The following is a 23098-nucleotide window of genomic DNA, read 5'->3' on the forward strand; positions in this document are numbered from 1 at the left end:
TGTCATATATCATAAAAACACGTTGAAACTCAGCTTCTGTGAAACAACGAATAGACAAATGTAGATGATATTATTGATGTCATGATTATTGGTTTGAAAACGTGTCATTTTCCTCTCCTTTACGTTTTACACTAGGAAGGAGACCAGAGAGTGAAACGCTGCAGGCGCCACAGTGGACAGTCAGAGCATTTAGGAAAGGAGTTTTAGGTCAAACTGTCTTGTTTTCAGGGTCTCAGACCTGGAATTTAAAATCTACATACTCCAAACTTTCATTTCTTTTTGCAAACATCTCCAAAAACTGTTTCTGGAAAATCTAAATGGATTATTTTTAATCATATATTACAGCCATATTATTGATATTGTTCTATTTGTAGTGTCTTTGCATATTGTTGACCCACCCGACTGGCTATGTTCTCTGGTTAAATAAGTTAATGCTCATTTCTATGGATTGTCCCGTAAAAACAAAGCAACAACTCAGTCTGTCGCAGCAAGCAACGACCCAATTAATCACATGATGAATTAAATGGTAATTGACCTGAATCGTATAGCACTTTATCAAGTCCAAAGGACCATAAAGCACTTTACACTACATTCAGTAATTCACCACTCACACACACCTTCAGCTACTGGATAGTAGCTACAGTCTGACAGAGGCAAGGCTGCCATGCACCAGCGCCACCTGTTGGGCTCTCTGACCACCACCAGCAGAAGAGGAGAGTGAAGTGTGTTGCCCAAGGACACGGCAGAGGTGGACAGAGAGGGGAATCGAACCAGCTAATATTGGTCTTAACCAGCCCTTTTTTGAAGGACAATTTTGTTTGCAGAAACTTCTGTTTTTTATATATTTGTTGTTTCTGCTGTTTGGTTTATTTATTTTTGGCTATTTAAAATGTCTCCCAGTTCCAGTGTTAGATGTTCATAAAAATGTAAAAGTTATTGATCTTTTGAGAATGTATTCTTGCACTGTTATGCCATTACCATTATATTACTTGAAGAGGCCATTATTTATTGCAATTACTTCTGGGCCAGTTTATTTCACAGCAAAAGTTGCTATGGTGACAGACCTACCAACAACGGCGGAAGAAGCTTAAACTGAGCACTCTGTTTAAGCTGCTTCAGCCCCACATACTGCACTTATTTTATTTTTCATTTTTTTTCTTTCACTGTAAGCTTGTAAGCTACTGTACAACTTTGACCTTGCAGGCCTATGCAGAATCACTTGAGTCACTTTTGGACTCTGTGTTGCTTCTCATTCAGCAGACGGTAACCAAAAACATTCTTAGTGAGTCTTGAAGTCCAGCTACTCCTGGATATCATCGGGAAATCTCTTAGCAAACAGCACAGAGTGGACATTTATCCTTTCTCCATTAGGTTATCGATGTATGAGGCTGAAGAAGAGTCAGTGAGTTGAATTCATGAATGCCATTTATTAATGCCAAAATGCAGCTGATCCATTGTTCATGCTGTCCTCATGGGCTAGCAGAGCAAAATGGCATCAAACAGCAGTTTGCAATTCTCTTTGTTAGCCTCTATCTAAGCTACGTCCTAAAGAGGGCGCTCCCTAGTGTGTCATTTCCTGCTTTCCGCGCGACTGCTACGTGAGTGCATGCATGTATATATGAGCATGCAAACAGCTAAAAGACTTAGAGGAAAACACATAATTCTTTATTCTCAACAAAGGCAATAACTTAGGTGCTGTTGAGAGGACTCTAGCCGTTCATTTACCACCTTAGTCCTGTTTGGCGTTGTGGGAATCGGTTTCAAATGAACAAACCAGAACAAAACCACAGCAGACACTTCTGCTATTTAAATGCACATTTATAAAGATATTTCTAATGTTTGTGAATTTCTTGAAATTTCTCACATCCTTGTCCAAATCAAAAATTCCTGCAAGTTTTCCTAACCCTTTAAAGGCTGTTCTTTAAGCGGCGGCAGCTCATTCCTACTTGTGCTTTTTACAGATGCTATGCGTTGTTGTGAAGAGGTGATGTTTTTTTAAAGCATGAGGTGACTGAGAGAAAGATTGGGGACAGAATGAGGAGTTGCATCTCCTGCGGGAATACATTTGCGAAAACATCCGCGAATGCGGAGTTATTTAGCCAACGCACCCCACTGGAGGACACCAGCTGTGAGGAACAAGACAACCAGACTATTCATCCTGTAAAGCCAATCTGGGACCATTCATCGAGTGGGCGACCTGTGGCGTGGGAGCAAAGCTAAATGTGAAACTTTCTTGAATGTCCTGGAGTGCAAGAATGACTGTAGTAAAACATTAAGACTTAAAAGCCACATGACTTAAACTCCATTTGTGTTTCCTTTGTAAAGTTACAATAGTTTGGTGAAGTGCTTCTCAAAGAATATTCTGCCTTGAATCAAAATTTTGGATTTTTCTTTCTGTGTTGTGTGATTATGGTCCCATGTGATTTTTACAACATTTAAAAGGCCAGTATTATGTATTTTCCAGGCACATAGTGCCCTTTTTTTTTTTAGCACAGTCAGGTAACCATGTTAGCTTCAGTTGTTATAAAAATGCAGTATATATGAAACAGGATTTAAAAAAATAATTATTTTGTAATTTAACACCTTGAAATTGGGTCCCTGTCTCTTTAAGAGGTTTTACACACTCCTTCTATAGCACATAATCACAACAATATCCCAACATTATTCTGTGTACAACTGTTCTTAGGACCATGGGACTGAGAAGTAGTTAACACGACAAGCTCAGCAGACTTGCAGTTCCACCAGGTGTTTGGTAATCGCTGCTGCCACTAGTCTGGAGGAGCTGAACATGCATGAAAAAATCAAGGGAACACTGCCCAGTAAGTTTTTGATAGTGAAACTCTCAACAAAGTCGATTTTTACAAAATACTGCTCTTTTAAAACAGCATTTTCCAGGCACCACATGAGTCAGCGGTGGAGCAGCAGCACCACAGGCCGAGGGTATACGTTCTCAAAACGCAGTAACAAAGGCCGTTTGCTTCCCCTTCTTTGTTCACATTTCTTCATGTCAAACTGTCGTTAAATAAAGGCCACTAGTATTTTCCCACTTATCTACCTTAATGTATCAGATCATCAGAATATGAATTAATTTTCTTTTTTTTTCTGGAAAATATAACATATTTAAAAAGTTATTTGTATTTAGTTTATTTTATGAAGTAAAAAAACGGTATATTTTTTGTTGCATTCTTCTAAAATCAGATCTGACAGCAAAGATCCCACAAAGGATCTTTTAGCCTTCAGTTAAGTTTGATTTATTTTAAGTTCATAAACCAAACTTAAGGTGTATAAAAACAGATGATAATCAAGGTATCTGAAATTTCTCAATCTCAAAGGGTTGCAAACTGTTTCTAAGGCTTTAGGACTCCAGCAGACAGCAGAGAGACTCATTACTCACAAATGGAAAAGGCTTGGAGGACTTTTCCATGAGGGACGAACCTATCAAAATAACTCCAGGAGTGCATCAACGATTCATGCAGGAGGCCATAGAAGAACCCAGAACATCTTAAGCATCACAAGCCTGACTTCAGTTAAGGCCAGATGAAGTCAGTGTGAAGGTCAAAGAGAGGCCAAAAGCGGCACCGATGGGAAAACTCTACGACACCAAGGCCCATATTTTATTTTCCAAAAAAAAAAAAAGAAAAATCAATGACCCCCAATAGTTTTGGAAGAATTTCTGCAAAGAATAGTTTCCCAAAACACTCTACAGATAAAAGTGTAAAGTTTTGGAGAGTGTGTATCCCATAATGCCTTACATAACTAACACAGCATTAAAAACAACAACAAAAAAAACACCATACCTGAAGTCAAACATGTTGAGGGCAGTGTGACCGTTTGGCTGAATTAACTAATTCCCCAAAGAAGAGTTATATTAAATTTCTCCACAGTGACATAAAACATTCACTTCTGGCTACCTCATAGTTGAAGATCACAGATCCCGTTGGCAATGCAATCAATTTTTTTTAAATTTTTCTCAATAATTTGTGACGTCGTAATTTGAAACTGCTTTTGTAGTCAGGTTTATCTCTGTGCGATATTAAAATGCGTTTGATGATCTGAAACATTTACGTGTGACAAGCAGAGTTAATGTGTTAATTTAAGTTCGGGAGCTGGGCCATGCCCAAACTGCACCTCTAATTTTCCAGGCAGCCTATTAATACTCTGCTCACCCACTCATCTCAGTCTGTCGCGTTTCATCAACACCGACCTGCCTCACCCTTTGTCTCTTTCATTTCATCCATCTTCATTCATAAAAACAATTGCTTTGCTACCTTTTTTTTGCTGCAGGTTTCGTCTGGGGAGGTCCTATACAGGCTCGGGACAATAAGAGGAACCATTTCCCAAAGACCAGACCCCCACGCAGAGTCTTCACCTCCCAAGAACCTCCATCATTCTCCCCAGACAACCAGATCAACATCATTCATCTCTTCATCCATACATCAATACATCTTTAAACATACGTCTTTGTGGCGTGGTGCTTTTGCCAGTGAAAACAGCAAAAAGAGAAGGAAGTGTTTGAGTGGGACACATCCTGTTTTGCAGCTCTGCAGTTTAACCACACAGATGCTCATTACTCACCTGCACATAGAGGTTTTTGCCAACTCTGTGGATTCTGATTCGATGGAGACGCCCATCTGCCAGATTTTTGGGGGTAGGATTGAACACATCTGGACTTCTGTCTGTCTGAAGATGATACCAGATCTGAAGGCTTCCTAGACAGAAAACAGAAGAAATAAAAAAAAAAAACGTGTATGAACACGTCTTTGCAGAAATCATTAGCACCTTGTGATAACCGACTTGTCATCTTACTCAGTGTGCTAACGGCAACGTGTTCTTTTGAACTTCAGAGAATTCGATTCTCAAACACTTCTTTCAAACAGGTTTGTTCCTCATTTGTCACCAAAATCAAACCCTTTGAGAAACAGGAAACAGGCATCTGCTGTTCGTTAACAAATACTTAGAAAAGGTACAGAACTTCCTCTCTGAAGTTCAGGATTAACCCTTTGAAGGACAAACGGGCCGGCTCAGCTAGAGTCTCATTAATTTAAATCAGTAAGAGCCATTTCTACAATATCTAATAACCAGATTTTTAGTGGCTTTGGAATTGAGGATTCACCATTCTGAAACAGCATTGGACGAACAGGAGGCTAGTCAGCAGCTTTGTCACCCCTCGCATCAGATTTATGGGCGTGGCAGAAACACGATTTAAAGGTTCCAGCTTGGGACTTTTGCACATAAAAACTCATTTCTTTTAAGCTTATCTGATAGCTTGACATTCCATTTGTGAGATTGATTTTGTTATATCAAGGTTTCCCTTGGCGTCAAAGTAGACAGGTTGCAGAATGAAACATGAGCCCATATTGATATGACCTTTGGCCTTATGTGCATTTGCAAAGTCTTTTGATTTGCCTTGCTTATAAAAGATGCTTTAAGAATGAACTTATTAGCTTTTTAAACTTCCAGACTACATGTCCACAGAAAGTAGTGACTCGTTCCCAAAACTCCTTAGCATGCACTGTAGTGTTATTATGAACTTATAGAGTTCGTAATAAGTTTGTGTTCCTTCAAGCAAAATATCAGATACTTTCCACCTGTTTTGAAGTCAACAAATATTTTTTCTCATAGCTTCTCACTTCAGAACTGAACAAGTCGATATGTGCTCAGTGTTTCTGGCTTTAACACACACACACACACACACACACACACACACTCAGACAGCTGCTGCCAGATCAAAGAGTCAGAAAGCTATGCATTGTCAAGTGGAGCTGGGTCAATATTACAATTCCCAGAGTGTAAGTGAAGGGCTTTGTGTTGTGATTCATTTCAGATACTGAGAGTGCTCCACCAGATGAAGGTCACCGTGGATAAAGAGTCTTCTTGCCCTTCACTGTTTACGGAGGCCTGAGGGACGCGGGTGTTCTGCTTTAACACACAAGAGTGGATTAGGAGGGTGGCTAAAAACTGCACAAAGGTGCTACATATGTCACTCAATATCATGCTGCCGAGTGTGGATACAGCTTAAACAGTGGCGGCTTAATGCTTCGAGGGCTGTCATGTGTCAGAAACAGAAAATGCTGGGACACTAGGCTGACAGCAAGTAACTAGCATCACAAATACAACAGCCCACCTCTGAAAAGTGCTGCACAGTGTGATAGCTCTGGTGAAGCACAGTGGAGTGGTTTTTTTTTTTTTTCCCCACTCTCTTCCTATTTTTTTTTTTTTTTGGTAAAGAATTTGAAGGCCATGAGAAATCCAATGAAGGAAGAGATGCAGAGGAGGAGAGGAAGCATAGAGGTCAAATCTTTTCATTTGCCTATAAACACAAACCTGCGGGGGAGACAGCAGCATTGTTCCAAGGCAGCAGATGGAAGATCAGCTTCCTGCTCTCTGCCGCTGGAGCGCCCGTGTCTCATCTGTCATCGGACTTTGTTTTACATAGCTTCACCTTTTATTACGAGATGAACATGTTCATATATATATATATATATATATATGTGTGTGTGTGTGTGTGTGTGTGTGTGTGTGTGTGTGTGTGTATGTGTGTGTGTGTGTGTGTGTGTGTGTTGAAAAGTTGTATTTGCTTCAGCTTATTGTTAGCAAGATGCCAGTCACATTTGTTACTTTAGAGTTGATTTCACTCTTCATATTTATCTGATGGGCCGCAGCCAGGCTGCAAGCAGCACTTCAGATTTCAAAACACGACACAGGAGATGGAACAGACAGAGAACTGAAGACACGTGATTTTAAAAACTGCATTTAAACGCAACCGGGCTGTTCATCTGGTCGTTTTGAAATCATTTCTGCCAGCCGTGACAGAACCCTTCGCGACCCCTTCTTGGAAAATTAAAACGTTTTTTTGTGTCTTTGAACGTGGCGGGATCGATCACATATCAACGCTACAAAACGCGGCACAAATGAATCCAGAGAGGCTTTTCAATCTGCCAACTCCCCTCCTCACCCACAGCTCCGTTTTCTCATCAAACATCTTTACGGCGCATGTAAACCACCTCCATTTTATTACAGCATGGGAATGTTTTTCTTTCAGTATTGACTTATTACATAAAGATTAGAATGGGTTCTGGGCTTCTGCATGTGCCCTTGAACGGGGTTCTGTTTGCTGATTATCCTTTGTGTTAACTGGAGTTCAGGAGGATTACAGCTGGATCCTTCCACACTGAGTGGATTCTATTTTCCCCACCATCTCCATCCGCCTCCAAGTGAACTCTCTGAGTGTTAAGTGGACCAATTCACAGTCGAAGAAGCCATCTCCAGTGTAATTATGCAAGATCATTTGGTTACCATGACGACGCGCGTGTCTCAGTTTGAGAGTGAAGGTATTTTTTTGTGATAAGTAACGAGTAAAAAAAAAAAAAAAAAAGATGTGTGCTCTGAGCAGCATGAAGAACACGACCTGCCCGACAGGCATTTCCAGATACAGCCGTATTATTTTAATAGTGCACCTTTTTTCCAAAAAGGTGCATCGTCAAGCTGTGGGTTGGTTAGGGCGAGCGTGATGACTGACCGGACGCAGATCCAGCTGTCACAGCAGGGCTGAACTCTCTGTCAGAAACACCTGCACAGTTTAATGGCATCAAACACAAAAGCTCTGCAGTCGTTCTGTTCGACCACAGCATCGGCCCGTTTCAGTCGCTCATCACGGTCGGCTGCGCTGTGCTGGACTAGAGAGAAAACAGAGTTTCACGATGACGTTTGTAACTCACATCAGAGATGAACATTTTCTGGGGCCACTAGCAATCTTCTTGTAACTTCTTTCTGCCACTCCGCCTTATCAGAGATTTGCTTTTATGAAAATATTCGCGTTAAATTGAAAGTATGCGTTTAAAAATGTATGAGCCGCGGACATAAGCATGTTTGATTAAACAGCTTTCCTTGTGGATCAAGAAGCCGAAGCAGCATCCCGAATTATGTGCAACCTGGAACAGAGAATCAGAGGACGGGGAGCAACGAGGCTGACTGGAAATCCCAGCCATGCGGTGTGTACAGCTTGGACTTGGGATAATCTCTGTGAGGAAATTGTCTCGTTTCACACACACTTGCAGATATCCTCCTGATCAAAGGATCTATGAATGTATACTTTCTCTTTTAAAGGGAAAAAAAAAAAGGATTTCTAAAATGTTGCTTTCTGTTTCAACTAAATGTTTCTGACCATCAAACAAGAATTAAGGTTATACAGAGAAAACATTATTCAATAAAAAAAAAAAAAAGGATTTTAATGTTAACTAATGCAAACTAACCGGTTAACTTTTGGAAAATTAATTGCCCTCCAAATCTGGTAACTGGTTATGCTAAAATTGGTGATAAAATAAAATAAGCCATCAAGCACTTTGATAACCGGCAGCGGGTCTTTAACATCACTATGGACACATTTTGACCCACTTTCCTTTAAAGAATTAATTCATTTTATCTGGTAGAGGATTTCCTAGAATTACATGCCTACATCAGGCCAACCCACAGCGCGGATTTAAGTCCAGATTCTGATACATCTAATCCAAATCCAAATGAATGTTTTTTCAGTCTTTCTTGGATCGACCTGTTTCAGACTAAGATCACAAACAACGACTGGATCTTCTCCCTTCGAACCAGACAGCAGAGTTCACGATGATGGTTCCATCATTACAGGAGGTCATTTAAAGAAGCAAAGCAGCCCCAGACCATCACTCCACCACCACCGTGTCTGACTGTTAGAACAGCAACCGTTTTGTCTGTTGGTTTCACAAAGGCTGCAACAAAACAAAGACCTTCCAAAACCTTTTCCAGACCAATAGATGCCAGTATCGTTTTACTCTGTTATTACATTTTTTATTTTTTTGCATTTTGAAATAATGTGTTGCTTTTGACGATCCTTTGGTCTTCTTCGTGTTGTCAGGCAAGACCTATTAAAATATTTGTACACAGATCAAGCAGTAATCAAGCCTGGTTGTTGTGGGACATGATTGTGATGATTTTCTATGATAAAATTCATAGTTGATTCATGATTTAAAGGGCCAGTATTATGTGTTTTCCAGGCCTGTTGTTCCGGTTGCTAACACAACCAAGTAACAGGTTTTACAGATCCATAAGGCCACGTCCAACATGGTGGATTAGCAGACGTGCAGCAGCGACGGGCTGCTTTTCTAAACTGCTCAAGTATCTAATGTGTCTGAGAAGAAACATTTCACAGACGTGGCCCCGTTTGCGCTCCGCCAGGAACCGTTCTTTCACATCGAATGTCTCCTTAAAGCTGCAGCATAAAAAAAAAACATGTTTTTTAAGTTACACGTGTATTGAAACTTTTGCTATGTCCTAACATGAGACAGATATTCTGTGAAAAACATTGAGCTCCTAAAATGACACCTGGTCGGTCAGAAACAACCAATCAGAACCAGCACTAAGCAACTAGCTGTGCTCACAGACAGTTTTAATTTAGTAAATTAGGATTGTTTATTGCAATGCAACCTGCATTTGACTTTGAATGAATGCTTACTTTTTTTTTACTTGACATTATTTGACGTAGGCAGATCATGTAGTAGCATTTATAACTAAAGAGAAAACTTAACAGCCATGTGATCGGCATCAATGATCGGCAGTGGTCAGCCCTCATGGGTCATCGGTGTGTTTTTGATGAAGGAATAACATTATCATGCAAAGGTCAAAAAAGGCAATTTTATATAATACCGCCCCTTTAACAAACGGAGCAGGAGAGAGTTACATTTTTTACACAGGTCTAGAAATATGTAGGCAGCATTTTTAAATGAATTTATGAAGTCATTATTTGAAAATATCTTTTTGTACTCGGATAAGCATGTTTAAAAAAAACACAGTAAATACATCAGAGGAGCTAAATCCTGCTGCACATCATTGAACATAAGCAGCACTCCACTGTCTTTACCATTAACCCTTCAAAGTAATGCACTGACTGCATGAAGCTTTTTAAATGTCAAACAACCTGTTTATCTTTTCTCCCCTGTGATTACAGTATTTTATTTCACTCGGCTTGATTTGAAATGTCTGTGGTCAGAGAGCCGATGGTTTTTATGTGACGGCGGGAGATAAATGTTGGGCAGCTTTGCATCTGTCGATTTGTTTTCTCATCCGTGAGAGGCTGCAGTGCGCACAGGAGCAGGCCGCTGAAGGTACATAAACACAGACACTACTCACTTCGGTAATTAAGAAATCAACGGAGAGCAGTGTAGATTACTCACTATTCATGTAGACGCCGCTTATGTCAGTCCCAACATAACAGCCAGTTAACATGGCAGTGATTCTGTCACTTCCTGACAACACTGCATCAGCACAGACTGTATCCCAGTTTCAATGAATAGACTCCTGCTTTCACATCATTCTCATGACGGAGCTGCACGAGCGTTGGCAATCAGCAGTGGTCTGTGTTGATTATGTGTTATTAGAGTAAAGTATGGATGGATAAAGTGAGGAAAAAAATGACAAGAGTTAGTAGGGAAGGATTAGGAGGAAAGCAGCAGCTATGGATCTGTGATTTTGATCCCCTACATGGACTTTTCTGGCTGTGGTCGAATGTTTGTCTGACCCACACCTCCCTGGTCGGATCCGGTATTCTTTGGATCTTTTGTTGGAATTAAGAAATCTGCAGCCGCCTTTGGCATCATTTTTCAATTGATTAACGGAAGACGTGACAGCTGATACCTTCCACTCTCCCTGAACTCATTAGACATTTACTGTAAGTACAGCGACATGGCAACCAGCGAACACGGTGTTTCAGCTCCACTTCCACTTGCTCAGATGTGTTAGTGTAACTGCTTTGCCTCCTGCAGCCTCTTTTAAGACTTTAGATATTGACTAGAGAAGCAGATTTACTGCCCAATATCTACCAGTTAAGAAAATATAAAATATATAGGGTGTAGAAATGTGTGTACCATTTCTAAAATCAAACTCTTCCACTTGGTAGAAAAAAATATCAATCTTCTCTGAGAAAATATTCAATGCATTTGACTTTTTCTGTTTCGTGTGGGAAGTTATCACTAAGTTAAGCTTCATCACTAAGCAACAGGACACAGGTAACTTTCTCTGCAGGGTCAAGGTCAAGTTGCCCAGTTTGGTAACCAAAATGCAAAGTCTTCTTCTCCCTGTATCAACAGAAACTCTTGAGCAGCGTTGAATGTTTACTCAATTAAGCAGCCCTCTGTGCAAGATTCAGGTGTGCAGAGCAGCTGATCCGTGTCAGCAAGCTGCCAAATGATTTCACTGTGGTGACGCTTATTGGGTTGCAATCTGTTGTGTCTGTGCACCGGCAACGCGCTCTGAGAAGTCACACAGTTTTAATTCTCCTTCTCCCATATGACATCTGAGCTGATAGCTCACTCTGCCAGGTGTATTTATGTGTATATAAAGTGGGGAACCGAACTGAGTTTTATCAGAATCAGACAGGAAAACATGTTACTACCATCTCTGAACACGGCCAGATTGGTAAACACATGAAGTACTACTGACAGCATCCCAAGCACCTATATCACTCAGTAAGGACACACTAAATTATTTATTAAAGGAAATGCTAAAAGAACACCCTCCACGTTCTGAGACATGCCTTCCACAGGTCATGGGTGCTTCACCTAAAAAACAGACGGGTTTTATTCCATTGATATTAGTGCCACAAACGGCAACAGTCACTGCGGATTGCTGTTTACCACCCTGAAAAACTCAGTCTGGAGCAACCTTACTCTCCAGAATGATCCAAATATTGGACAAATAATTAAAAACAACACAGTGCTCTGGTGCAGAGCGCTCACTAAATATTTCCTGTTTTTCATAAGATTGCTGTGGGTAAAAAACCCAGCAGGTTCTGCGAGACTCAGATCAGCTGAAGCTGTGCATTAAACATCCAAATCCAACAATCCCTTCTGGGGACTTTTTTGTGTTTTCAGAGAGATTACTTAGACGTGTCTGTATCATTTTGGATTATGAAGGAAAATAAAAAATGAAACATAAACACAAATATAGACATTGTCCAGACTTTATATCTGCAAGATGTAGCACTGCCAAACTTTCATTTTCACTTTTTCATACGCCATAATTCATTGCTATCGCTTATCTCAGATGTGAATTTGTTTACTTATATCCATTCTTACCATTTCTGGCCAGGATGGTCGTAATGTACTGCTGAGTGAAGGTGCTGATGGTCAGCAGCATGGCCGGCCTCTGGGAGGTAACGAAGCTGAAGGCCATGTCCTCTCTGGCCCTGCTCTCGGCGAATGCGCTGGAAGCTTGAGAGCTTCTGTTCTGCATCACTGAGAAGGGCTCCTGGAAGGTGTAGGTCACTGAAGAATCTCGGTCAAAGGACACAGACACCTCTGCAGGGACACAGGGAGGAAAACCTCAGTGCAACGTTATTGTCAGCACAGAGTTAAAAAAAAAAGTCTAGGTTCATTTGCACCTACAGTTAAAATAAAAGGCATTTAAATTGCATCAAAGGATAAATCAACAGACACAAAACAATGAATTTCTTGAAAGACATAGTGCTTTTAAAAACAAAGCACACAATGACTGGAGGGAATTTCACAATCTTAAAATATCCAACATTAGTGTCCATCGTGCAGAGCCTGGTTACATCCAAAAGAGCTGCTGTATTTCATGTCTCATCACTTGGGGCAATTTATCAGACGGATCTCTCTGCGGGCCCAGAAGCCTTTACACAGCTTCTTTCTCCCTCATCCAGTGCCACTTTCTGAGACCTACAAACAACTTTGATGTGTAAAATTGGCACAGTTCTCGAGCCTGTCCTCCCAGACAAGCATGGCACGTTAAAACAAGCCTTGAAAAGTGGAGCATGCAGGATCAGCCTTCCTTGTGTTGATGTTATATAACCGCTGTGATGGAGGGTTGAAAAATAGAGGAAACCCAAAGTTCACCTAAAACTTTACGATTCCACGCATACAAGAGAGTTTCTTCAAACAGATGATAATGAGGACTTCACCACAGAGCCATATCGTGCTGCACTAATATAAGCAGGTACTGCTGCAGAGTGGCTGATTTCTTTTGTTTTTTTTTTTGCTCAAGCATAAGATCAAATGCCGTCTTCAAATCCCGGTTTCTTTTCTCCAGAATAAAGGATGATGGGGGTGAGTAGGAGCGAGAGTACGGTGGTACACTCTGCTCACAGCTGTCTTTACATTGCTGCAACAACATATTTGCATTGGGAGTGGCTGAGTAGTGCCCCAGTCCCTGCTGCCAGCACACAGCGGTAAAATTGATCAAGACGAGGCGACTGCTTCCCCACTGCACATCACTGATGGCTGCCACCGCTGTACACACACCACTACCCTAACATACACACAAAACTACTGAAACAAAATGAGTTTTACTGCAACCGCAGCTATGATGTGTGGTGTGTGTGTGTGTGTGTGTGTGTGTGCGTGTGTGTGTGTGTGTCCAAAATAATAAGGAAAGTTCTGCATCATAAAAGCATACACAGTGACTTCAGATCACATTTAAGAATCACATTTTTAAAGTGCATTACCCAAACAATTATCTTTTTTTTTTTTGAGGCAGAAACCAGGTGATGTCTCCCTGTACTCAACAGCAACTAAGGTAAATTTACTCCACTACACATACAAACAAGTAGTAAAAAACTGGTTAAGAGGCCACAACTGATAGATGAAACAGTTAATTGTCTAATTCTTGGGTACCCCACTCTGATGTCGTCCTGGGCAATTGCCCATAAAGCCCATATCAAAAACCACCACCGTACATTTTAAAAAATGCTTTATAGTCTCAAACCAAACATGTAATGTAATATTAACTTTTTATTAATAATAGTAATATTAACAGATTAATTTCAGCCCTAGTTTAATGTAACATTAATCTGTTATGATATGATTAAAATATCTGAAATCTAAAAATATCTGTAATTTATCATTACAGTTTAAACTTTACCTTTAATAACATAAATTTACCTAATTTTTAAAGTGCAATCAGTAATACTTTTATAACAAATTTATATCAGTAATGATTTCTTGGTTAATGTCAAGTTGTCATAAAGATATTTTGAATCATGTCAACTTTGTATTAAAAGTGTCATAATGACGCTTTATGACAACAGTCATAAATATTCATGAAGGCTTATTCATGTTCATGACAATATTTATGTCATGTTTATGACGGTGTCATGTCAGTCTTATTCACCCCCTTCAAATAAAGTGTTACCATTTATTTTACTGATGCAGAAAAGCATTAGTCTAGGAGTCATTCATATCTGGCTTCCTGTAACCAGCTATCACAGTATTTCACCAGCATTTCAGATGATTGCTGTAAGGACAGAAAGGAAGGGAAAACTGAAACTTGATCAAAGCTTTGGGATGTGTTATTCCCATTGGCACACAATAGTGTGATACAGTAGTGATTTCAAGTGCAGTTGTGGTTTCGCTGGCCGCTGTGGTTTTTGCAGCCCCTGAATCAGAGTTGTGAATGAACATTTCCTGTCTGCCATACTTCAGCTGGAGTTCTACGATAGGATGCAATAAATCAACTCATCCCTCTTCTGTAGACACTGGGAACTGATCCTACATCTGGAGGTCTTGTTTTGGGTTTTAATGATTCCTTCTCATTCACACAGATGAAAATTAGCTTACTTAAGCCAACCTGGGCAAATTTACATTGTATGATGTTCATTAATGTACACCACCCCTTGACTACTAAATAGATAAGTAACATAAATGAATGATTGTAAGCCAAACAGCTAGTGCAGCAGCAGTCCGTAACCAAATACATCCTCGTTTTACCTCAGCTGGGTCCAACAGAACCAGCTGGTTAGGTTTGTCTACAGCCTGTGTTGGTGAGGAAGGTATTCAAGCTTCTCTACGTGACACAACACTTCATTTGCTCTGCTCCCTGTTGACTGCTTTGTTCACTAGTGAAATAGTTTGGCTGTGTCTGTTTTTAGATCTACACAGAAAGGCACAATTCCATCTGCTGTTGTGCTGGTGAGTTTTCACCACACACTCCCTGCTTATTAAATCGTTTTTCATGACTAATTCAGTGCACTCTGAGGAGGGTCAGTACAATGAAGAACCAAAGGGAATTATTCATACTAGATTTATCTAAAAATACCATCTACAGCTAAACACATTTTAGTGGTATGCTCAAATTTACTGCAAAACGATCAATGGTGCTTCATTTTCATTACTGCGTTAATCAATCAGCATCATCTTTCCCTTAGAGAAGGTAACAAGAAAGACTCAAACAACCCTCTGCCCAATGACACGCTCTAGATTACCAGGAGGGGTCCCAAAGTATCCCAATGTGTCCCAATCTGTCTCAGTGGGACAAGCACAAGAAAATCATTGTTCATTTATAATCAAGATTTTTAAACTTTACTATATTTTGTTTGGAAATTTCAATTTAAATAATAATAAAAAAAGACTAGTAAGAAATTCTGGAAAATATGAAAAAAAAAATGCTGTCTTATATTCTACATATCAAAATAAGTTTTCAAAGTGCACTAATCAGATTTCTGTTCCTTCTTTTGGCTTGTGTGAAGGTCTGACCTTTAGTATACTCAGAAAGACATTTAAAAGCATCATATCTTAGTGACTAACAGAGCTGTACACAGAGGTTTCAGCATTGATTTCCTAAAGAGAATGTAAAGTTTTGGGCTAAAATTGTTCACATTCTCTAAGCAGATTCAGGTCATCAACATGTTTCTTCAGACTGGAAGTAATATGAACACTCTGGAGGAATCCTTCTGGTGTGTGATGAGTCTGATAGAGAATCTGAGGAGGGAGCTGATTGTTATGGTGTTTGTTGTAATCCCAATAAGATCTTTACACGAAGATCTTATTATATCAATGTTGTATAAGCCAATTTTTTGTTCTTTGTTTTTTTTTTTTTTACAAAATTGATACTCTCTTTGATGCCAATTTACGTCTTTTTACGACTCTGTATCATAAAAAGCATGGCGGCAGAAGCAGGTTTTTTAAACAAAGCTGAAGCTCCTGCTGTTTTCAGATCTCAGTTCACAAGGAGCAGCAAACAGTGGAACTGTGCAGAGTGGTTCGCCACAGCTTCAGGCGCAGTTTTCATCTGTGTTCTCACCGAGTGTTCACTTTGTTTCTTTGTCACTTGGTCAGATTGCAGGTTGCTCAGCCTACTCCTCTCCAGTCTGTGCAGGCTGTGCCCATACTGCAGGAGATAATTTGTTCTAATGCATTTTAAATGCTCCCACACTCTGCAGCAGGGACAGGTATTAATTGTCTCTCGCATTGCTCGCGTTCCTATTGGTTCTCTGTAATGGAATAACCTTGACAGTGATTGATTTTCTGCTTGCTACAATCAACCTTAATTGATTAAAAGAATTACACTGTGTATCTTTTGTTTACACACTCACAGAGTGGGAACTCACCTTGGTTGCAGGTGGCTCCTCCGTAGGCAGACTGTGAGCAGTCGCAGATGTAGCCGTTGCTCTTCTCGATGCAGCGGCCTCGGTTGTGACAAAGATTGCTGGAGCCACTGCAGTACCCCGGACAGCCAGAGCTCACCCCAGGGGTCATCTTAGCCCTCTCCTCCAGGTCAAAGGTCATGCCGTTGACCATAAGAGACCTGATGCAGCCCAAGAAGCCTCTCTGCTGGGATGCTGTTCCCCCTGAAAACATACTGCCATTTAGATGAAAAATAAAAAATAAAAATCTGCAGTAACTTTATAGCTATGGCTATTCATAAAGCTTCCATACCATAAACAACCAGGATGAATCTAGAGAAATAATTTAGGCATTTAAGAATAAAAACCTCATCTAGACTAATGATACAGACTATTTGCCTTCACCAGTTTTAGAAAGAAACTCAAACTTGTACTTCTTCACTCCAGGTTTTCCCCCCCAGAGATGGAAGACTGATGACTTTGGATGGAAAATAAATCATACAGTTGTGAGAGTAATTTATCTGAGAGAGGAAAAAAAAGAATCACAAACCTAAAGGCATAATCTCCTTTCACAATCCCTTACGGCTGATAAATGAAGCTTGTTAAATGCTGTATTGTTTCAGATGAAGAGACGCTCTGCCTGTATTTGCTGCACGCATTCATTATATGTTCCCTCATCTGGATTCAAACTCTTTCAAGTAGAATCCTACCTACCAGTGTTACAGGTTGCGATGCAGCGCGTCTGTGCTGTTTTTAGTGCTATTAACCCTTCTCCCCGCTGAGGTCCCTGTAGCAGGATTCTTATTACAGCATGACCCACAGTTGTCATTTTTCATAGGCTGAACGGATAAAAAGGCTTCTGATGCTACTGAGAGAAAAATAAAAAAATGGATGTTTTGTTTCATTTCTCTTGCATCAAATCTACAGTGTTTGATGCAACTGTTGGGGATTTTTAGAACATTTAAGTCTCGTCTGTTTCAGCGACTCATTGTAGAAACGTTTTGTCCTCTTCATCGCCGTTTTTAGTGTACAAACACATGAAAAAATAGACTATTATGAATTTGTTAAAAGGTCAGTGATGGTTAACAAGATATGCGTTTATCCAAAAATATGGATAATGCCATTTTGGGAATATGATTTTAGGTTGGTTCTGCACATCCATGCAGTCAAAGCCCCACAAAAAAAATAACAAAGAAAAACATGTCACAGCTTTACGCGCCACTTCTCATGAATGTGCTTCGGAGCAGCTGTTGGGGTCAAAAAGCTGGTAGGGACTGCTAAAGCTAAGTTAACAGTGTTGATACAGATTGACACCAATATCCGTCCATTTCCATTTTCTAACACCCTTGTCCCTTAGAGGGTCGGGAGGTGCTGGTGTCTGTCTCCAGCTAACGTTAATGTTCTGGGCGAGAGGCGGGGTCACCCTGGACAGGTCACCAGTCTGTCGCAGGGCAACACAGAGACACACAACCATGCACACACACACTCACACCAAGGGACAATTTAGACAGACCAATTAACCCAACAGTCATGTTTTTGGACTGTGGGAGGAAACCGGAGTGCCTGGAGAAAACCCACAAATGCTCAGGGAGAACATGCAAACTCCATGCAGAAAGACGGGGCTGGGAATTTATTGACACCAATAAAATACCTTAAATGTGTTGTGCTCTTTTCTGTGGTCTGATGAAAGTCAAAAGTATTCAAAAGTATTCTCCACTACTATCCAAACATAAATTAACAGGAATACACATCCTCTTTACTTTTGGTATGGACAACGCTTTATAAGAGGTAAACCAACATTCTTTGATAGCTCAAGATGAAGGTGAAAGATGAAAGAAATGATATGATTCCTTCTTGCCGAGGCTGTTGGTCCCTCTGTAGGTGACTTCGGTATAAACAACTTTAGGTTTGTTTGTAAGTCAGAATGAGATGGTGATGTGAGGTTTTTTCTCTCTCTTTTTTTTTTTTATAAATAAATAACATTTATATAAGAAGCTAGGATCAAATGCTATGAGATTAGAATTGATTGTTACCAACTCCTCTAAAAGTTATACTGTTATTTTTTTATTATTTTTTTTTTTATTAAATTAATAAATACAATAAACATATATGTGATAGAAATGGGTTGATTCGTTTTATTGCAGAAATGATTCTTTGTTTCTGTTTAAAGCAACTCAAGTCTAATTTCCTTTAATTGTGCTTCTAAATCACAAATAGCCCTAAATGTTATTAATGCACACAACACTTGACAGATAAGAACAGCTTTTTTTTAATTTCCATGTGTTTGTATCAAAATACAATAAACAAAGACTTGGAATATGTTGCCTCATGTGTGATGACCCTATATAATATTTGAGCTTCACTTTCAGAGATGACTGGCAAGAAAGGCTGCACTTTTACACAATATTCACATTTTATAAAATGTACTGGTGTACCTGCTGATCCTGATGAGTCAGGTGGGAGTGAGGGGGGTGGTGCCTATCGCTATTAGTCACAAGGTGAAAGGTGAGGTCAACCCTGCACAGGCCCACCACACGGCAGAACATTACATCAGTCCAGACATGTTGGCTCACTCATAATTATGTTTACTTCCTGCCTCAAGCTTTTTACATTTCACCTGACAAACAAGCCTTGAGGGAATGGAATTGAATGATTATGGCTGCACATAATAAAATCCCCACTTTATTCTGGTTTGTTTGTAACATTCATTTTTGTGCCTTTTTCCACACCGAATGAATGACTTTGAGCTAGGTTCAGCGCAACCTGTCAGGGACTCCGGGATGATCTGGAAGGTGACTCGCTGTGTAGAACATTTTTGAGTCGGCGCTCTGTTAACGGAAAACTCGGGGCCTTGACCTGCTGCCTGGGACCCTTTTGGGCTCTTGTAAAAACTGACAAAGCCAGTCGGTGTGCTTGTTTGTTTGTTTTCCTTGGCGCCGCTCGTTTCGTTCTCCATCACTTCTGCATTCTGAACCATGCATTCAACAGTCTGCGCTGGCGTCCCAAGGGGACTGCAGAGCTGCACCACCAGCCTTCCTGGTTTGTTTTCCACATATCTCCTTAGCTTTGTTCATATTTACCACCACACACAAAGTAGTTATTAAGTTAGCATTCAGTTGGTTTGATTAGCCATGAAATAAATCTCAGATGCTTTACAACATTACTTCCAGGTTGTGTTTCCACTATCTTCCATATCAGAATGCACATATTGAAATACAAGTGCAACAACCTTGTAAGATCAATGGTTCTGTGCACTATATCTTTATTTTCTTAGATAATAATGAAACAGCCCCTCTGTGCTTTATGGAAATGATCTTTAAGACCCACAGAGGACTGTCGCCTCCGTCTGTCCTTTCATTTATTTAGTGAATTATTTTTTAAAGTAAATGAGATATTAGATGCTTGGGCGGCTTCCCTATATTGAGCTTTTATTAAAGAGAAAGAACATGATTTCAGTGACATCCTATGAGGGTGTCACTTAAATGGGACACATTTAAATGTCACAGAGGAGACAACTGCAGCAGATACGCGACTAATCAATGACAATAGCCATATGCCTTAATCAGTGGAGTGATGAAAAAAAATGATAAAACAAATTAGATTTTGTGAAATTGGTATAACATTACAAGCCTCTTGTTTCTCACCACACATATGAAAGGAGCTACGTCTGTCTGAGACACACGGGGGGTGCAGAAAGCCAGCCACTTTGCTTTTTGTTTCTCTCTTATTCACATAGATCATGTCTCAAATATCAGAGCCATGGAACATCATTATCAATTTTACATCCTTTTAATAAAGGGGGAGGGGGGCCACCTGAATTACACAGCCTGTTAGGGGGCCATAAAAAACCAGCAGGGATGGCCAGGGCCTAATCAGATGTGGATGTGACCTTCAACATTTATAATACAGACGAATTCACAGCTAAAACGAAACACACCCAGGGTGAGGCGTATTGACTTACACTCACTGTAACTTTAATATCTCATTACATTACATTACATCTTCCAACTGTCAAATTAGATATTTACATGCTTATAATTCCATGCTTTTATGATTTTAAATGTATTTTAGTCTCTAAATGTAGATATTTGGGGGGGCTTTTGAATGTGTAATGCAAAATTATTTTTTCCTAGTACACTGTAAATGCAAACATTGCATTTAATTAAAAAAATAAATACATTGTTTTACCATCTAATTGCTATTAATGCAATTAATTGCAAACGAGCAAAAGTCCCAAGTCGGTCCTTTTTTTCTGTGTTTCTGGTAATCCTGTGACTCTGACGCACAAGCAACACCTGCAGACCACAATGATGGTTGAGAGTGAATTTATCTCTATTGAATTTTTTTATTTTATCAGAGAATATTTTTTGGATATATTATGTGATGTAATTAGTCGTTCTGTGAAATGGAAGAGGGGTTGCCGAGGTGACACAGGTTGTAAAGCACAACCCATGTATGGACGCCTTGGTCCTCGACGAATGTTGCGCAACATTAAGGCATTTACACAACAAATTAGAGAGGAAATGTGTAACATAATCCAGCTGCTTTTAATTAAAATCTGTAGCTTTTTAAAACATTAGAGCTCCTTGACGACTGTAGCTGGCCTATGTGTCACATCTGGGGTTTGACTTGGTTTTAGACTTTGTTCTTTTTTTTTTCTTTAGTTCAGTTCTCAGTGTTTCTAGTTATGTTTATTTATTTACTTTAGTTTTATTAGGTTTCTCCAGTGGCTGCTTATGTAGCCTCCAGATTCTCAACCGAAACTGGAGTTCTTAAAACGCATCATGAACTTGTTAAGAACTCTAGTTTTGTTTCTCTTCTCTCTCTGATTGATAAGAGAGGCAGGCTGACCAGAGTAATTTAATTCACTTCCAAATAATCATTCTGAAGCTTTCATTCAGATTCAAATTCAAAACCACTAATATTATCTTTATCTGAATTCTACTTGCAATGTTTGTCCCAACTGTTGTGGTTTTGACTTACAGATTTGTTGTTGTAATTCCTCTAAAAGCTCCTCTTTCTCAGTTGCAGCAGCTGTTGCTAGTAAAACACAATCTGTCCACTGTTCATCAGCAGCAACAAACAGCAGATGGACAAAGTCAGAGACTAGCTGCAGTGCGTATTACTAAGTGCCGGGAGGCAGTTGGACGGCTTCTTTTTTCTGTTGTAGTTATCATTAATTACAGAGCCAGAGCCACTGGTTGAGCAGAACGCCAGGAACTTCACCCAAACACCTTCACCGGGTTTCTTCTGTCCATCCTCGGTGTGACACGCCGTGCTGATGAGTCTCAAACTCTAAAACCTCTGATTTATTGTTTCCTTCTGCAGGTTGGAGCAATAACTGGACTTTTTTTCATCTTCTCTCCTGCCTCCTGTTTGACCTCCAGCATCACACCTGATACTTATTACATTCACCTCTCTGAGCTATTTCATGCGCTTAAATACTTTATGCACACCTCGATGCGTTGCATCGAAATAGGTTAATTTGTGACGAAGATACCACAGTTCCAGGGTCACAGAGGTTAATGGATGCCAACATTTCCTCGTTTCCAACTTCTCAAATGCTGACACTGAACGCATGTAGAGTACCCCTGATGTCTGTTTTAGCGATCTGGATAACCCTTTTTAACACACAGAGTATTCTACTTAAGACAAACTGAGGAGGGGAGTCTGGCTGAGGGGATTCCTGCAGACATTTAAATTGTTGTTGTCAAAAAGATAATAACTTGAAAAATATACGTTATGTGGATCTAGATGTCAGGAAATCTAGGCAATTTTGGGAACAATCTTTTGTCACCTTTATGAAGTGATCAGTGCAATAACTAATTGCATGGAGGCTTGTACGTCTGACTTATTTATTCGTTTGTTTTCACGACTGACGGTAACATCTTAATAACAAAAATAAGCTGAAATAATTTAAATTTAAGAAAAAGTTGTGCCGGATCATTTTTGCCCTTAAAACTGCTGATTTTAAGGGCTCTTACGGGAAGAATGTTGGCAAGAGGTTAAAGGTCAGGACCTTCAAGTTTACAGGGGTAGTAAAAGAAAGATCATCGATGTAGCAGCTATTAGCAACATGCACTGATAACTTGAAAGCAAACCCAAAAAATCTGCACATTTTGGTATAAAATATATACATTTCTGTTCGCCACAATATATATTTCTGCTTTTATTTTTAATTATGTCAGTTTGGTCCTCCATATCACAGCAGCTGCAGTGTGCCACAGAAAAATGTAAAATAACACAGAGAACAAATTAAGAACACCTCAAAGCTGCTTCTGTTCTGCTTTTCCTCGCTGTGTCAGCTTTGCTCTACATGCAGACCCATCGCCACGGCAGCCAACAGATTACAGCTCAACGAGCCCACGGAGCAGAGATTACGTTCAAGTGCATCAAGAGGAATAAACACCAAAGCGCACAAAAAACATTTCCCACACAAAAAGCAGGTAAAAACCCCAAAACGCAGCATTCGGCCCATTTGTTTCAATGTCGGGCAGTCTTGATGTTCATATTGCGATCGCTAGTGATTCGTCTGAACACAGTGCTTGTTGATTAGCTCATGTAAACACTGGCTCTACTGACTGTGTGTCAGAGTGCAGGTGAGTGGATCGCCTTACTGAACTTACTTACTGCTAACTGAACCGAGCAGCGCGTCTTAGTTTCGTCTCTTTTCCAGAAATTTGTGCACGATCGTGCCATTTTTTTTTCCAACCACCA

At 40.0% G+C, this 23098-nt stretch overlaps 1 protein-coding gene across 1 annotated transcript in view; it reads right to left on the minus strand.

The window, feature by feature from the left end:
• The window catches only part of cntnap5a (contactin associated protein family member 5a), a 149791-nt gene that overhangs the window by 13582 nt on the left and 113111 nt on the right, over positions 1-23098 (minus strand). Inside the window, exons 18-20 of the mRNA XM_014985252.2 lie at positions 16367-16606; positions 12099-12320; positions 4576-4709 (exon numbers count right to left, since the gene is read on the minus strand). Coding sequence (XP_014840738.2) covers positions 4576-4709; positions 12099-12320; positions 16367-16606 — 596 coding nt within the window. The remainder of the gene's footprint in view (positions 1-4575; positions 4710-12098; positions 12321-16366; positions 16607-23098) is intronic.

Source organism: Poecilia mexicana, unplaced genomic scaffold (assembly GCF_051168715.1).
Source record: "Poecilia mexicana isolate PSO_F unplaced genomic scaffold, ASM5116871v1 scaffold_2, whole genome shotgun sequence".
Lineage (NCBI taxonomy): Eukaryota > Metazoa > Chordata > Actinopteri > Cyprinodontiformes > Poeciliidae > Poecilia > Poecilia mexicana.